At 52.5% G+C, this 18,251-nt stretch overlaps 1 protein-coding gene across 1 annotated transcript in view; it reads left to right on the forward strand.

Moving 5' to 3' along the window:
- Window positions 1-5,585: 5,585 nt before the first annotated feature.
- Window positions 5,586-18,251, forward strand: part of LOC127578996 (zinc finger protein 341-like) — a 38,061-nt gene continuing 25,395 nt past the window's right edge. The window contains exons 1-6 of the mRNA XM_052031618.1: window positions 5,586-5,665; window positions 13,515-13,622; window positions 14,000-14,190; window positions 14,538-14,690; window positions 15,550-15,756; window positions 18,034-18,229. Of these exons, the coding sequence (XP_051887578.1) occupies window positions 5,635-5,665; window positions 13,515-13,622; window positions 14,000-14,190; window positions 14,538-14,690; window positions 15,550-15,756; window positions 18,034-18,229 (886 nt within the window). The 5' untranslated portion in view covers window positions 5,586-5,634. The remainder of the gene's footprint in view (window positions 5,666-13,514; window positions 13,623-13,999; window positions 14,191-14,537; window positions 14,691-15,549; window positions 15,757-18,033; window positions 18,230-18,251) is intronic.

The following is an 18,251-nucleotide window of genomic DNA, read 5'->3' on the forward strand; positions in this document are numbered from 1 at the left end:
ATCAGCCTTCCCTCCATTAACTCCGTCTACACTTCCCGCTGCCTTGGGAAAGCAGCCAACGTAATCAAGGACCCCTCCCACCCCAGTCCTTCTCTCTTCTCCCCTCTCCTGTCAGGCAGAAGATACAAAAACTTGAGAGCATATACTACCAGGCTCAAGGACAGCTTTTATTATCCTGCTGTTATCAGACTCTTAAACAGACCTCTCAGTCGCTAAATCTCCCAGTCTACCTCGTTGTGGCCCTTGCACTTTATTTGACTACCTCGTTAACCTCGAGAGCCTTGTTAGCACAGTAGGCAGCATGTCAGTCTCATAATCTGAAGATCGCGAGTTCGAGCCTCACACAGGGCACTAGTTTTATGAGGGCAGCATGGTAGTGTAGCGGTTAGTGTAACACTACTACAGCGTCACCAGCCTGGGTTCACTTCTAGCCACTGTCTGTAAGGAGTTTGTACGTTCTCCCCGTGACTGCATGGGTTTCCTCCGGGTGCTCCGGTTTCCTCCCACATTCCAAAGACGTACAGGTTAGGAAGTTGTGGGCATGCTATGTTGATGCCGGAAGCGTGGCGACACTTGTCGGCTGCCCCCAGAATACTCTACGCAAAAGATGCATTTCACTGTGTGTTTCGATGTAATGTGACTAATAAAGATATCTTACCTGCACTGTAGTTTCTCTGTAACTGCAACACTATATTCTGCATTCTGTTTTCCTTTTTACTACCTCGATGTACTAATGTATGGAATGATCTGTCTGATGGCACGCAAACAAAAGCTTTTCACTGTATCTCGGTACATGTGACAATAATAAACCAATTACCACAACAGCACTGAGGCAGAGCTCAGCCTGTTCCTGAGCAGGCTCCAAGGGCTGGATACCCAACTCCTTATCCTATTTCTTACGTTTCTAAGTATTTCCTGTTCAGTATAAATATCAGCAGGAGACCGTTCCATTCAAAAAGATGAGGTTGGGACTCCCCTGATGGGCTCTTCCGAGGAACGGCCAGCCTGAAGGTGAAATTTTGCCTGTTATAACAGTGTAGCAACTTACTATTTCACGTGGATACGGATGAACAGAGAGTTGGACTATTGTGCTGTATAATTTGTGGGTTCTGTAAAATAAAGCAGTGTAATGAAGGTCAGGACATATCTGAAGGTGAATTGCAGGATGCAATGTTTAATGCACTGTACTCATGCAGTCAGTGTGAGAGGGACTGAGCAGGACTTGGTGTGGTGCAGGATACAGGCTGTGGAGTTTCCAACAGATTGGAACTTCAGAAGGGTGGAGATTAGAAATGCAATGAGGGGAGCATCGGAGATTCAGACTCACTAGCCTGCAAATTCCACAGTGTCTCAACAGTCGAGCCTGTGACTGGGTTGTGGGCCTGCCCCCTGCACATTTTCAGAGAGCCAAGGCTGTTTGGGAGGGGGTAGAGAGAGCCCATAGGTGCAGGGCCATTGGGACCCAGGATAAGGTCAGCATTCAGGGATGGTCAGGGGATTGGAGGGCATTACACTGCTTAGGTAGTGGAGTGATTGTTGGGGCTTGGATTAATTGGAAAATTGGGACCAGTAAGGCAGGGGGGAGGGGGGGGTGGATCAGTGGGTGGGGCGGCTTGAGGTATGGACCAACCAGGGGTAGAGTGTGTGGAGTGTGAGGGTGGTTCAGTGCCACGGGTGGGTGGGACTGGTGTGGTGGGTAGGGCTGAGGGTGTTGTGGGTGGGGCTAGGGGCTGTAGTGGGTGGGACTAGGGGCTGTAGTGGGTGGGGCTGAGGGTGGTGTGGGTGGGGCTACAGGTTTTGTGAGTGGTGTTTGCTGAAGGAAAGAGACACGTTTGAGACGTCCTGCACTGGGTCTCAGTCTGGCACAGTACTTTGAAGACCTGGTTGCACTGGGAGTGTCCAACGGCAGCCATTCCTAGGATAACTTGGCCAAATTTTCCCCATCAGTGGCCAACAGCAAGGACCAGGAATGGCCAATCAAATTTCTGAAGTGATTCACAGTGATCCAGAACTGGCCAACATCGTCTCTGACCCCGTGGTGCACCACAGCAGGGACAGTCCAGGACCCAGGAGATTTTCAGTGGTAGAGCAGTCTGTATGTAAGTGAGGAGGAAGACGTTGGATGCGGGGGTAGTCCAATTTCAATTAAAAATCAATTGTAAAGAAACTGGAGGATTTGCTCTGAGTTTCCCTCTACAGAGGAGTTATGTGGTCCATCACTGATAACATTGCAGTTCATGACATTGATTGGGAGTTCCCAGAGATGAAGAGAAAACTCAGGACCTCTGCTGACAATACACAACCGCTGTGACAAGTGTGGCTGTACTCATGAACGACAGATCAACCTTTCCTCATGCAATGGGATGAGACCCATTGGGAAGAGACCTTTGGGATGAGACCTACTGGGATGAACCCCATTGGGATGGGACCCATTGCATCACAGGCTCATTGCTTGGTCCCTTACTGGAATATTGTCCTATGATGCTGGATCATAACAGGAGTTCCATTCTTCAGCAGACCGACCAGGGTGGTCCATGGTGCATTCCTGTGATTCTATAAATATCCTTCTCCACCACAGTCAAAATTACTGCCTAAATTTAAATTGTAATTGCTTTGAATTATAGATTAAAACAGCACAGAAACAGCTCATCCATTCTGACCAAGATTCCCATCTAAGTTAGTCCCATTTGCCTGCACTTGGCCCATATCCCCCTAAACCTTTCCTGTCCACAGACTTGTCCAAATGGCCTTTTAAATATTGTTATTGTACCTGCCTCAACCACTTGCTCTGGTAGCTCGTTCCACATACTGACCACCCTCTGGGTGACAAAGTTGCTGGAGAGATATAATTTGAGGCTGTAGGTAGCTTGGACAATGACAGTGTGATGGTGTGTTAGTGACAACATTAAAGTGCCTTCATCAAGGTGAACACCTCATATCTAATGATCGCACTCACTGGTCATGTAGCAAACACAACAGCTATTTCTTGTTGTCTGCAAACAACTGCTCGTTACCCTTCAGTATAGGGAAGTATCAAAGTCAAAGTCAAGTTTATTGTCATCTGCACAAGTCCATGTGTGCACAGGTGCAATGAAAAACTTACTTGCAGCAACATCACAGGCACAGAGCATCAGAGACACAACATTCACAAGAAAAAACATAAATTAAACATAAATTATACACAATTTTTACAAGAAAGAACACAAATAGAACAAAAAAGAAACAAGGGGCAAAGTGGTCCCGGTGTTGCTGTTCTGAGTTAGTGATTAGGGTTGTGCCGGTTGGTTCAAGAACCAAATGGTTGAAGGGAAGTAGCTGTTCCTTGGTGGTGTGGGACTTCAGGCTTCTGTACCTCCTGCCCAATGGGAGCTGTGAGAAGAGGGCATAGCCTGGATGGTGGGGATCATTGATGATGGATGTTGCCTTTTTGAGGCAGTGCCTCCTGTAGATACTACCGATGGTGGGGAGGGATGTGCCCGTGATGTATTGGGCAGAGTCCACTGCTCTCTGCAGCTTCTTACGTTCCAGCGCATTCAAATTGCCGCCCCAAACCATGATGCAACCAGTCAGGACACTTTCAACAGCACACCTGTCGAAGTTGGTTAGAGTGTTCGGTGACATGTCGAACCTCCTTAACCTCCTAAAAAAGTAAAGTATCTCCTCACAGGGGAGTAGCAAGATTAAAAAAATGACCAAACAAGGTGATACTTGGAAAGGAGAGTTGTGTTAAAGTGGGGAGGTGGAGTGGTTGAGGTAAGGACGGGGCGCCTAGAGGTGGGGATCCACAGGAGGAGAGAGACCTTAGATGACTGTGTTACTAGGCAAGGGTGCAAGGATACAGTGGAACGATGTCACAAAGGGATTGAATCAGAAGCTACATGAAAACACCAAGTGTTGGGGGAAGGGAGACACCAAAGACCGCAGATGCTGGAATCTGGAGCAACACACAATCTGCCGGAGGAACCCAGCGGGTCGAGCAGCATCTGTGGGAGGAAAGGAATTGTTGACGTTTCGGGTGGAAACCCTGCATCAGGACTGAGAGCGGAGAAGGGAAGTGGCCAGTATAACGATGAGAGAAGGGGAGGGGTGAGACAGGAGTCCAAGGTGATTGGCGGACTGAGGAAGGCTGTGAGATGACAGGCAGGTGGTGCCAGGTAGGGGAGGTGAACAGGGGTAGAGTTGGGATGAAGTGGCAGGTGAATGATAGATGGAGGCAGACAGAGAGAGAGAGAGAGAGAGAGAGAGAGAGAGAGAGAGAGAGAGAAAGTAAAAGTGCTTGGGGAATGCTGACTGTATGGGCTAGGAGAGAACAGAAGAACAAAGAAGGCTCCAAAGGAACAAAGAGATCTTGAATATCTTAAAAGCAGAATATGCTGGTAATGCCAAGTAGCTGAGGCAGTTTTCATGGAGGGAGGAACAGAAAGACTTCTGAAAGACCTTCTATCTGAAACATTAACTCTGTTTCTCCCTCCCCAGATGCTGCCTGACCTGCTGAGTGTTTCCAACACTTGCTGCTTTTAGCTCAGCTCACCAGCGTCCATGGGGTTTTGCTTCTGGATCCTCTGTTTGAAGTTATTCTGTCTTTTGGAAGATAAAAAGGGATGTCATTGGTAAAAATCTCAGATGGCGATAAGGAGACGTACAGGAGTGAGACAGATCGGCTGGTTGAGTGGTGTCTCAACAACAACCTCGCACTCAACGTCGGCAAGACCAAGGAATTGATTGTGGACTTCAGGAAGGGGAAGTCGGGAGAACGCGCACCAGTCCACATTGAGGGGTCAGCGGTGGAAAGGGTGAGCAGCTTCAAGTTCCTGGCTGTCAACAGCTCAAAGGATCTATCCTGGGCCCAACACATTGATGCAATCATGAAGAAGGCACCCTGGCGGCTCTACATCTTTAGGAGTTTGAGGAGATTTGGTATGTCATCAAAGACTTGCAAATTTCTACAGATGTACGGTGGAGAGCATTCTGACTGGTTGCATCACCGCCCGGTGTGGAGGCTCCAATGCACTGGATCGCAAGAGGCTGCAGAGGGTTGTAGACTCAGCCAGCTCCATCACGGGCACAACCCTCCCCACCATCGAGGACATCTTCAAGAGGGCGGTGCCTCAAGAAGGCAGCATCCATCGCTGAGGACCCTCACCACCCGGGACATGACCTCTTCTCGTTACTACCATCAGGGAGGAGGTACGGGAGCCTGAAGACCCACACTCAACACTTCAGGAACAGCTTCTTCCCCTCCGCCATCAAATTTCTGAACGGTCCATGAACCCATGAACACTACCTCGTTATTCCTTTCATTTGCACTGTTTTATATAGTTTTGTAATTTTTCTCGTAATTTCATGTCTTTGCACTGTACTGCTGCTGCAAAACAACAAATTTCACATCATATAAATCAGTGATGATGAACCTGAGTGTGACCTGAGTGTGACTCTGGACTGGGCAGTGTGCTTGGTCCAGTGGCTGGGCAGGGCGCTCCCCCTGCAGGCGGACTGGCTGCAGAGCAGCGGCGGCCGACCGGCGGCCGGCAGCTCCCTCTGGTGGCGGCGCCCGCTCCGCTGCCTCCGCCCGGGCTCTCGCCCGCTCTCCATTTCCCATCGACCCAGCTTCAAATACGGCAGAGAAGCTCCAAGATGGCGCAAGCAATTTTCGAGGCGTTGGCAGGTAGTAAAATGCAACATTTCACCCACTTTCCCACAGTTTAATCCCCACTCCCGGCCACTGCGTGATTGCATTGGAACCTTTTCCTTTGCAATGCAACAGCATTGATATTCATTGCAAAAGTCTGGCCAAGAACAAATGTTAGGAAACTATTGTTCTGCAATCTTTCCTTCCCTTCTTACCTAATGCAGATTTAAGGGTTTTGTTTGGGGTTAATTAATAACCCTGTCCGGGGGGGCGGCGTCTCCGGGTTTCCCGGGGGGAGAAGGTCTGGAACAGCAGCTTCTGAGCAAATGCCAAGTGGCGGAAGATGGCGGGAGGCTCGGGGGGTTGTTGGAAAAGCCGGAGAGGGTTTAAAAGGCCGAGAGTCCCAGCTCTCTGCACGCCGGGGACTTGTCTGTGAGGCTGCATTACAAGTATTGATGCAAATCAAAAGCAGGTAACATATGCACAGGCACGTCTGAGAGTCCCCTTCCATACAGGGGTTGCACAGGTGAGAGGTGCAAACTGTTCCAGCAGTGCGTCAGGTCTATTTTGGTCTCAGCAATTTTTGGGATGGATCCCAGAGTGGAATTTTGATGTGGGAAAAGAGATAGGAAGTTAAAAGCAGGATGTGACTTGGGTGGGGGGGGGGGTGATTAAACAGGGGCAGTGGGGAGAGAGAAACTTACTCTTGTTTAGGGCGAGTGAAGGTCTCTGGGTGGAGATGATAGTGGCTGAGGGAAGTGGGCTCTGCAGATGGTGAAGGATGCTCGAATGTGTGATTTGCTCTTGACTTGTTAGTAGGGCTCTTATGGCAAATGTGGTTGTTTGAAATCCAAACTCAATGTCAGAATCAGGTTTATTATCACTGACACATATTGTGAAATTTGTTGTTTTGCGACTGCAGTGTAGTGCAAGGCATAAAGACATAAAAATTACAAAATAAATAAATAGTGCAAAAGAGGAATAATGAGGTAGAGTTCATGGATCATTCAGAAATCTGATGGTGGAGGGGAAGAAGCTGTTCCTGAATCGTTGAGTGTGGGTCTACAGGCTTTTGTACCTCCTCCCTGATGGTAGTAACGAGAAGAGGGCATGTCCCGGGCGCTGAGGGCCCTCAGCGATGGATGCCGCCTTCTTGAGGCACCGCCTCTTGAAGATGTCCTCGATGGTGGGGAGGGTTGTGCCTGTGATGGAGCTGGCTGAGTCTACAACCCTCTGCAGCCTCTTGCGATCCTGCGCATTGGAGCTTCAATACCAGGCGGTGATGCAACCAGTCAGAATGCTCTTCACTATATATCTGTAGAAATTTGCAAGGGTCTTTGGTGACGTACCAAATCTCCTCAAAATCCTGATGAAGTGAGACCCAAATAGCTATGGTGGGATTAAACGAACATGCAGCTGAGTCCCCCTCAAGGTTTTATCCTTGGCAGGTGTGTAGTCTGCCTCTCGTCCACGTTGTCCGAAGCACAATGCCAGCGTGGACGCTTCTGTCACCCAGTTTTGTCTCACCGGCACTCCACTCCCTACACCCAGTACTCTGAGGGACAACCTCCTTCAGTATTGGAACCTTTGAAGCCATTGTCCGGGGTCCCTGTCACCGCCTCGAAACAGAACCAGCTTCGGTGCCACGTTAGACCCTGAGCTGAGGTTTCAGACATTGTGTCGATTCTGCTTCACGTCTAGCGTTCCACTGCCCTATCCCTCAGCACATCTTGGGAAGGCAAACCAGGGTAGGACTTTCACAGTAAATGGCAGGGCCCTGGGGAGTGTTGTAGAACAGGGGGACCTAGGAGTAAAAGTACATGGTTCCCTGAAAGTGGTGTCACAGGTAGACGGGGTGGTGAAGAAGGCGTTTGGCACGCTGGCCTTCAGTCAGGGCACTGAGTATAGAAGTTGTGAGGTTATGTTGCAGGATTCTACAAGACGTTGGCGAGGCTGCACTTGGTTCAGTTTTGGTCACCCTGCTGTAGGAAAGATGCCATTAAACTGTGAAGAGTGCAGAGGAGATTTACGAGGATGTTGCCCGGACTGAGTTCTGGAGAGAGGTTGGGACTTTTTTTTATTGTAGCATAGGAGAATGAGGCGTGACCTTATGGAGGTGTATAAAATCATGGGGGGCATAGATAGGGTGAATGCACGCAGTCTCTTTCCCAGGGTTGGGGAACCATGAACTAGAGGACATAGGTTTAAGGTGAGAGGGGAGAGATTTAATAGGAACCTGAGGGGCAATTTTTTCACCCAGAGAGTGGTCAGTACATGGAACAAGCTACCAGAGGAAGTGGTTGAGACAGTTGGACAGGTACATGGATGGGGAAGGTTTAGAGGGATATGGGCCAAACACGGGCAAATGGGACTAGCTTAGATGGGGATCTTGGTCGGCATGGATGAGTTGGGCCGAAGGGCCTGTCTCCGTGCTCTATGACTCTGTGACTCCCTCTGCTTAAGCTGTCACTCCTCCTCTGGTTCCCAAGGACTCTCGTGATCCAGCACACCCCCCATCATCTTATCTCCAGCAACTTGAGCTCGTGCAGATTGCTGTCTGTTCTTTCCCCCTTCACCCCCTGCCCTGGGACCCTGATTCATCAGTCCCTCGGCTTCCAGATTCCCATCCTTGTTTTCCGATCCCGAGAGGAATGCCGCTGTTCCCTCCTCCAAGGTCTCCACGCTTCTCCACCTCCATCACTCAGCTGCCTGGGCCCTGGGCTCGGGGATCCCCTCCCGGAGACACACGAGGCAGCAAACCATCTGCTGGAGGAACTCAGCGGCTCGAGCAGCATCTGTGGGAGGAAACGGACCGACAAAGGGTCTCGACCACTCGTGCTGCCTGAGCCACTGAGTTCCTCCTGAAACCTCCTCATCTCCAGCCGGGACTCCACATTGTCAGTGATGGAGTTGGTTTGTACATTGTCCGCGTGAAGTGTGTCAGGATGTCCAATTGCACAGAGGGACTTGGGAGTGCCTGTGCGTGAATCACAAAGGTGCAACAGGTTATCAAGAAGGTAAGTGGAATGTTGGCCTTCATTGCTGGAGGGATTGAACTTAAGAGCAGGGAGGTTATGCTGCAACTGTACAGGGTACTGGTGAGGGGGCGCCTGGAGTACTGCGTGCAGTTCTGGTCTCCTTACTTGAGGAAAGATATACTGGCTTTGGAGGCGGTGCAGAGGAGGTTCACCAGGTTGATTCCGGAACTGAGGAGGTTAGCCTATGAGGAGAGATTAAGTCATCTGGGACTATACTCACTGGATTCAGAAGAATAAAGAGGGGATCTTATAGAAACATATACAGTTATGAGGAGGATAAATAAGATAGAGGCAGGAAGGTTGTTTCCACTGATAGGTGAGACTAGAACTCGGGGACGTAGCTTCAAGATTTGGGGGAGTAGATTTAGGATGGAGATGAGGAGGAACTGCTTTTCCCGGAGAGTAGTGAATCTGTGGAATTCTCTGCCCAGGGAAGCAGTAGAGGCTCCCTCATTAAATATATTTAAGACACAGACAGATTTTTGCATAGTGGGGGAATTAAGGGTTATGGGGAAAAGGCAGGTCGGTGGAGCTGAGTCCACGGCCAGATCAGCCATGTTCTTATAGAATGGCGGAGCAGGCTCGACGGGCCAGATGGCCGACTCCTGCTCCTATTTCTTGGGACGTTGGAAATGAAGTGCTAAATGGACTGATCAGTATGATAGACCTTCTGCAGTTTGAGTCCAGCCTTTGGATTACCAGTCCGTCAACACAGTGGAGTCACACAGCACGGAGGCAGACCCATCAGCCCATCGAGTCTATGCTGACCATCAACACTCATCCCATTATATTAACATAGAACAGACCCTTCGGCCCACAATGTTGAGCCGACATAGTTAATCCCTCCTACTTACAGAATGCTCATATCCCTCCATTTTCCTCTCATTCATGTGCCCATCCAAGACCCTCTTAAAAGCCCCCAATGAATGTGCCTCCACCACCCTATCAGGCAACACTTTCCAGGCATCCACCACTGTCTCAGTAAAAAAATATGCCCCTCACATCTGTTCTGAACCTTCCTCCCCCCCGCCACCTTAAATGCATGCCCTCATGCTCCCCACATTCCCATCAGCTTCCCCCCCCCACTCGCCTACACAGCAGGGGCCGTTTGCAATGGCCAATTAACCTACCAACCCGCGTGTCTTTGCGATGTGGGGGAAACCCACACGGTCACAAGGGGAACGTGGAAACTCCACACAGGCAGCGCCCGAGGTTGGGATTGAACCCGGGTCTCCGGTGCAGTGAGGCAGCGGCTCTGCCCGCTGCGCCACTGTGTCTGGGGAGCCGCTGCCTCTCGGCAACAATCCCGGTTCCATTCTGTAACCCTGCAGCTTTTTTTTTAAAAAGAAACCTCCAGAAAAGTCATGTTCAAAGCGAAACAAAAGCCTAGGCCTTGATCCAACACCGTCCATCACCTCACGAGCTTCCCAACACTGGGAATTGTGGTTGGCTGTTTGTGCACAGCAAGATCCCACAAACAGGTGTGGTTGATGTGGCCTTCAGTGAATTTCCTAGGACACTGGAGAGGTGTGTACGTCCTGTGGGCTCCTTCCATCCAACTGACCCCAAAGTGCCGATACCGTTAAATTCTTTGGGGGAGGGGAGGAGAGGATCAGAATGGGGGGAGCACTGAAATCTCAGTGGGTTGGCGGACCGGAGGCGATCATAGAGAGAGGGGGCAGCGAGGGGTTAAAAGTAAAGTTCTGGGAATCCATAATCGAGGTGTGAAGCAAGTTGGGAGCCAATCACTGATCAGCATTCACGAAAAATGCCCAGCCGGTGGCAGGCCAGCATTTATCACCTGGCCCGAACTGCCCTTGAGAAGGGAGTGAGCTGCCACCCTGAACTGTTGTCCTCCTGGTGAGGTGCTCCCACAGTGCTGTTGGGGAGGGAGTTCCAGGGTCGAGACCCAGTGACGTGAAGAACAGGTGATGGCCCTCCAAGTCAGAGTGGGTGGGGATGCTGCAGGGGGTGTGTTTCCATCCACCGGCTGCCCTTGCCCTTGATGGAGGGGGTCATGGGTTTGGGAGGTGTTGTGTTACTGGAAATACTCTCTAGTGAACTAAGAGTATCTGACACAGATAAGATAAGAACGGTGGCTGTGTGAATTCTTGGAATTGGTTTATTATTGTCACTTGTACCGAGGTACAGTGAAAAACTTGTCTTGCATACTGATCGTACAGGTCAATTCAGTACAGTGCATCGAGGTAGTACACGGTAAAACAATAACAGAATGCAGCATAAAGTGTTACAGGTACAGAGAGCGTGCAGTGCAGGCAGACAATAACGTGCAAGGATATAATGAGGTAGATTGTGAGGTCAAGAGTCCATCTTATCGTACTAGGGAAGTGTTCAATGGTCTTATAACAGCGGGATAGAAGCTGTCCTTGAGCCTGGTGGTACGTGCTTTCAGGCTTTTGTAGCTTCTGCCCAATGGGAGGGGGGAGAAGAGAGAATGTCCGGGGTGGGTGGGGTCTTTGATTATGTTGGCTGCTTTACTGAGGCAGCGAGAAGTGTAGACAGACTCCATGGAGGGGAGGCTGGTGTCCGTGATGTTCTGGGCTGTGTCCACAACTCTCTGCAGTTTCTTGCGGTCCTGGGCAGAGCAGTTGCCGTACCAAGCCGTGGTGCATCCGGATAGGATGCTTTCTGTGGTGCAATTATAAAAATTGGTGAGTGTCAAAGAGAACATGCCAAATTTCTTTAGCCTCCTGAGGAAGTAGAGGCACTGGTGAGCTTTCTTGGCCGTGGCATCTACGTGGTTGGACCAGGACAGACTATTGGTGATGTTCACTCCTAGGAATTTGAAGCTCTCAACCCTCTCGACCTTGCAGGGCTACTGGGTGAGACCTGGTGCCAGGGCTGGTTGGACGTTCTGCGTGAACTCGTTGGGCACTGACGTACCAGGGACGTGCTCCCTTCACACGACTCCTCCATCCTCTGAGTTCCCCCAATTCTGGCCTTGTGGCCATCCCCGCTTTCTGCCGCTCCTCTGCAGTGCCCTGGGCCCTGAGCTCTGGAATTCTCTCCCTGTCCTCTCAGTTCCTCCTCCTCCCAGAATTGGGGAATGGATATGGTTCAGAAGGAGGCCATTTGGCTCATCTCTGCTGGTCTCTAACAGAGCAATCACCCCACCCATCAGCTGTAAATTCCAACCACACACTGACCCTCGTTGATGTCCTAATACTGACTGGGGCTCCCCAAGTGCCAGAGGCTTAGATGGGGCAGGGTTTGTCAGGTGTCTCCAGGAGGGCTTCTTGAAACAGTTTGTAGATGGTCCAACCAGGGATAGGGCCACATTAGACTCTGTACTGGGGAATGAGCCTGGCCAGGCGATCGGAGTTTCAGTGAGAGAGAATTTTGGGATCCTAATTCCATAAGTTTCAGATAGTTACAGATATGGGTAAGACTGGTCCTTGGGTGAAAGGGCTAAATTGGGGGAAGGCTAAATTACAAGAGGATTAGGCAGGAACCAGAGAAAGTGCATTGGGAGCGGCTGTTAGGGGGTAAATCCACATGGGACATGTGGGAGTCTTTCAAAGGCTTGTTGGTTAGAGTTCAGGACCAGCATGTTCCTGTGAGGGTGAAAGGTAAGGAGGCAAGGAAGTTTAGTCAATAAAAAAGGAAATGTATATGAGGTTCAGAAAGCTGAAATTGGACAAGGCCCTTGGGGAGTATGAAGGAAGCAGGAAAGAACTTAAACAAGAAATTAAGAAAGCAAAAAGAGGATCTCTGTGATTTGTGATCTAAATGATTTGGACGAAAATGTGGGTGGTCTGACTTGTAAATTTGCAGTTGACTTGAAAACTGGTGGAGTTTTGGACAATTGGAAATTTGGGAGGAGGCACGGCAAATGGTTTAATCAGACAAGTGTGAGATGAATTTTGGGAGGTCAAATTGTATATAGTAAATGGCAGGATGTGTAGGCGCATCAGTGTATAGAGGGATCTTGGGGTGCAAGTCCAGAGCTCCCTGAAAGTGGCAACACAAGTGGCTAGGGTGGTAAAGAAGGCATATGGCATGCTTGCCTTCATTGGTCAAGGCATTGAGTATAAAAGTCAGAGAGTCGTGTTGTAGCTGTATAAAACTTTGATTAGGCTGCACTTAGAGTACTGTTTGAAGTTCTGGTTACCCTAATGTAGGAAGGATGTGGAGGCTTTAGAGAGGGTGCGGAAGAGGTTCACCAGGATGCTGCCTGGATTGGAGAATATTAGCTCTAAGGAGAGGTTGGACAAACTTGGGTTGTTTTCTCTGGAGCGTCGGAGGCTGAGGGGAGACCTGATAGATGTTCATAAAATTATGAGAGGTGTATATAGGGCAGACTGAGTCTTTTCCCCAGGGTGGAAATGTCAAATACTAGAGGGCAGAGCTTGAAGAGGGGGAAAGAGTACTGTAAGAGTATTTGGTGACATGCTAAGAAAGTAGAGGTGCTAGTGTGCCTTCTTCGTGATTGCATCGATGCGCTGGGCCCGGGATGGGTCATCGACTGTTTGGTTAAGTTGCCCCGGCGTAGGTGACCGGTGGGGGAATCATTGGGGGAGTGGGGTATGTGAGAAGGGGCAGGTTACAGGGAAGGGAGTGAGGGACTGGGGTTGCTGTGGAAGCTCCGAGACCCAGGTTGGACTCGATGGGCTGAGCGGCCTCCTCCCGCGATGAGGGGAGGTGTGACCTTGTGCGGAGATCTCGGGGCCCCTCCCCCCAGCTGTGAGCTTGCGGCTGGGACACCGGTGAGGGGTGCGGTCCAAGGGGTGTGGAGCTCCTGACAGTCACCCCCACCCCCAGGTGTTCACAGTGTGTCCTTCCTCTCTCTTCCCACCAACCCCCCCCCCCCCCCCCCCCCCCGCCAGGAATAGACAACCAGACGGTGTTGGCCGTGCAGTCGCTGCTCGACAGTCAGGGGGCCGTGTCGGACCCGGGGACGCAGGGAGTGACCCCCAGCATCCAGCCGGCTCTGGGTGAGTGTTGGTGGGGGGGGTTGTGGGGGTGCCAAAAACCCCGGGTCGGAGACTGACCCCCCCGCTCCCCCCACAACCCCGTCACCCCCTCGCAACCCCCCACCCATCACCCCTCCCCCAACCCAACTCCTCATCACCCCTCCCCAATCCAAATCCTTCACCCAACACCCCCGCACCCTTCTCCCCTCCCCTCCTCTCCCCACCCTCACAACACGACCCCTTGATAAACCATCAACCCACCTCCTCTCTCTCTCGCACACACTCCCTCCATCCCTGACTCCTCCTCTCTCTCTGACCTCCCGTGACCCCATCCCGTGTCTCTGACCCCCTCCCCGCGCGCCCCGTCTCTGACCCCGTGACCTCTCTGACCCCCACAGATGAGGAAGACGTCTTTCTCTGCGGAAGATGCAAGAAACAGTTCAACTCGCTGCCGACCTTCGTCTCCCACAAGCGGGACCAGTGCCAGGGGAACGTCCCCTCCCTTTCCTCGGTCTCCCTCGCCCCCAGCAACCCCTTCACCTCGGTCCCAGCCATGGCCGCCGGACCTCCCCAGCCAATCAGCCGCCAGGTGAGTGTTGGGGGGGGGGGGGTGTCACGGGCGGGAGGTGGGTGACGACACTTGCGGATAGGATGGGGCCTCCTCCCCCTCTCGCACTGCATCCCCTCCCTCTCCCTCCGCCTCGCTGGTTGGGGGGGGTGGTTGGTGGGGGGCACGAGAGGGGGAGGTAATTCTCTGTGAGGCGGAGTGTGCGCAGTGTCTGGCCCAGCGCAAGGGCATTGGGTCAGATTGGCAACATCGCTGGGTCTGAGATTAACCAGGTCTCGCTCTCTCTCTGTTATCTCTCTCTCTCTCTCCCCACCCCCTTCCCCCCCTTCTCTCTCTCTGTCTCTCTTCCTCGCTCCCCTCCCCTCCAGCAAGTTCCAACCTACATCACGGTGCCTCACTCCCCGCTCACCCAGGCGCTGGTGCAGGGGAACATCGTGGTGAGCGACGATGTCCTGATGTCCGCCATGTCGGCCTTCACCTCCCTGGACCAACCTATGGGGGCCCTGCCGCTACCCACACAGGTAGGTCCCACCGGGGGAGCCACCCCATCCCAGTCCTAGAATCCTTGCGTGTTGGTGGGGGTGTGGGGGGTGGGAGCACGGTAATGGAGGGCTGTTGTCGGGAGGGGGTTGGTGGGTGGGGGGAAGGAGCAACGGGAAGTGGAGTCGGTTGGAATCTGGTCACTGGGTGGGGTGGTGGGGGTTGAGGAGGTCAGGGTGCTCATCACTAGGGGTGGGGGGGGGTTGGTGAGGGAGGCGGAGGAGGGAGGGTCCGTGTGGAGGGAGGGGAAGGGCGTGGGGGTAAGTTTGCTCCACTTGAGAGTCCAAGGGTTGGCTGGAGATGTCAACGTCACTTGGTGTCGGCACTTGGTTGACGGGAAAAGATAAATCAGCCGTGGACTCTGAATGACAGAATAAACCCAAAGGCACGAATGGCCTCACATCCCCACCAGGATCTGCTGGTGGGATTCCCATTTCCCCAATCTCTGGGGAATGGACCCCGGGTAGGGAAACAGCCTGGTGGGGGGACAGACCCCTGAGGGGTTGAGGGATGGTCTGGGGAACGGACACCTGGTTGGGCGGGTGGGTGGGGGGGATGGACCCCGGGGAGAGGGAGGTCTGGGTGTGCGGACCCCTGGGGGAGAGGGGAGGTGGGGATATCTGGGTAACGGATCCCTGTGGGGTGGGGTGGAGGGGGGGGGGAGAAGGTCCAGGGGATGGACCCCTGGGGACGGGAGAGGTCAGGGTTCATTTTCTGGTCACTTCCACCCCCGGGCGTCGCTGCTCCCTGTTACTAAGACATTGAGCCTTCTTTCTGAGAACTAATCCCTGACCTTCCTGTGTTTTCCCCCACCCCACCCCCTCCCCCCGTGTCCTGTAGAGCAGCCACAACATGCACCCGGGCAGCTCCTACATCCCTCCTCCTCCTCCCCCTCCGCCTCCCCCTCCCCAGCCAGCTCCCGGCTCGATGACACCGCCAGTGCAGCCCAGCTCCAACAGCAGTGCGATCGTCCAGGTCTACAGTGCGCTGGCCCCGATGGCCGGGGCTTCCTCCGACGGACCGCCGCTGGCAATGCCGCACTTCCAGGTAGGGACCCGTCTGCTGGGCGGTGGGGGTGGGGGGGGGGGGGGGTGGGGGCCGATCTTGGGACTCTGTCGGGGCGCCTGATCTCGGGATCTGTTGGAGGGGGCCCGATCTCGGGATCTGTTGGGGGGGCCCGATCTCAGGATCTGTTGGGGGGGGCCCCGATCTCGGGATCTGTTGGGGGGGGGGGTGTGGACAGGGAGGACAAGCAGCAGCAAGGGCAAAAACTGACAGGACCGCACAGCACAGAGACAGGCCCTTCTGCCCACCTTGTCCGTGCTGACCCTGATGCCCACCTCGGCTGGTCCCATCTGCCCGCATTAGGCCCATGTCCCTCTGCACCGTTCCTCTCCAAATGTCTTTTAAACCCTGTGATTGTATCCACCTCCCCCACCACCTCTGGCAGCTCGTCTCGTACACGCACCGCCCTCCATTAAGTTTCTCCCCTCTCACCTTAAACCTGTGCCCTCTGGTTCTAGACTCTCCTGCACTGGGAAAAAGACTCCTGACTGTCTGCCCTATTGATGCCCCTCATAATGTTTTAAACCTCCATAAAGTCACCCTTCGGTCTCGTACGTTTTATTGGGAACATATCCAACATCCAATCTCTCCTTGTAACTAAGCTCTCAATTCCAGGCAACACCCAGGTGAATCCCTTCTGCACTCTATTGCTACCACATCCTTCCTGTAGTGTGGTGACTAGAACCATACACAGTACCCAAAGTGTGGTCCAACCAGTGCTTGGACTTCTGGTCCCTCTTATCCAGAAGTTAGTACCCGTGTTCCTGATCTTTGAACCATCCACTAATGAGAGTGGGTCCTGTCAGATAACCCTTTCCAAACCAGTCATGAAAACTCTGCCCCTCCCTCCCTACACCTGGCTCCACCCATCACCTACCAGCCCCTGCCTTACCCCTCCCACCCCGTCTGTAGAATCAGAATCAGGTTTATTATCACTGGCTTGCATGATGTGAAACGTGTTGTTCTGCGGCAACAGCACAGCGCAAAGACGTAAAATTACGATAAATTACAAAGTAAATAAATATAGAGCAAAAACAAAATGAATAACGAAGTGGTGTTCATGGGTTCATGGACTGTTCAGAAATCTGATGGCGGGGGGGGAAGAAGCTGTTCCTGAATCATTGAGTGTGGCTCTTCAGGCTCCTGTACCTCCTCCCCGATGGAAGTAACGAGAGGAGGGCATGTCCCGGGTGGTGAGGGCTATCTTTACACTGGTCACCTCCCCTCTGCGTTCTCTGTCCTGATGCAGGGTCTCGACAGACGCTGCTCGACCCGCTGAGTTCCCCCAGCAGTTTATTTTTTTGCAGGAATGTAACAAATCTACAGATGCTGAAAATCTGACGTAAACCAGAAATGCTGGAAACACTCTGCAGGTCAGGCAGCGTCTGTGGAGGGAGTGAATTGGAGCTGATATTCTAGGTCAGAATTAAAAGAGAGAGAGAGAGAGAGAGAGAGAGACTGGGCTTTAAGCTACTGAGTAGATGGGGAATGGCTGGTTAGGACGGAGGGAATATCTCTAGGGTGAGACCAGGGTTGCTGTGGAGATAAGCTGTTGGTGAAGGTCAATGCGGGGGATTAACCAGAGTTGTGGAATTCAGTATTGAGTCTGGAATAGGAAGTGCTGTTCCTCCAGCTTGTGTTGGGCCTTAGTTTAACAGTGTGCGAGGACACAGACAGATTTAATTCTCCAGCGCACTCCTGTGCTGTCTGTGACCTACCACGGTGTTGCAACAAGGCCCAGTGTAACTGTGAGGGAGCAGCACTGCACAGTGCACCTGGGCGCTTGGCAGCTTCCCTCTCTCCCCATCTCTCCCTCCCACCCTCCCCTTCACACATCCCTTCCTACCTCTTTCCTTCTCTCTCCTCTTCCCTCCTCACCCCCCACCTCTCTCTCCAGCTTCCTTCCCTCTCTCTCCCTGTTCTTAACTCCCACATGTTTGCCCACCTTTCAGCCACCAGCCCCCATCTCTCTGTGATCAGTGTGTTGCTCATATGCTCATGAAGCAGCTTTTGAGGTTTTGCTGTGTTTATCACTTGGAATTTGTCCGTCAGGAAACCTCCCAACGTACCGTTGCTGGCGCTACACAAATACGGGTGGTTGTTGTCCATCCTGCCAACCCCTTTCATTACCCTGGAGCCTTCTCTCCTCGAGGGAGGGGTCCCCTCCCGTGGGATCCTCACTCCCTCCCCACACGTGGAGTCAGAAGGCACCTTTCACTCCTTGAGGTCGATGCTCGATGCTGTCTGTCCTGTCTGCAGGTTCCCAGCCAGTGTGTGGAGAGCTCGCCGTTCACCACGCCTCCTGTCTACAGTCCAGGGAAGCAAGGCTTCAAAACCAAGACCAGCAGCATCATTGCCACGCCAGCCCTCAACCCCGCCTCCAACCACCTCTCCACGTTCCAGAGCGAGGCAGCCAAGAGCAGGCTTCCCAAAGACCCCATCGGCAGCCAGGAAGGTAAGCTCACCAACCTCGACCC

This window comes from Pristis pectinata, chromosome 16, assembly GCF_009764475.1.
Source record: "Pristis pectinata isolate sPriPec2 chromosome 16, sPriPec2.1.pri, whole genome shotgun sequence".
Taxonomy (NCBI): Eukaryota; Metazoa; Chordata; class Chondrichthyes; order Rhinopristiformes; family Pristidae; genus Pristis; species Pristis pectinata.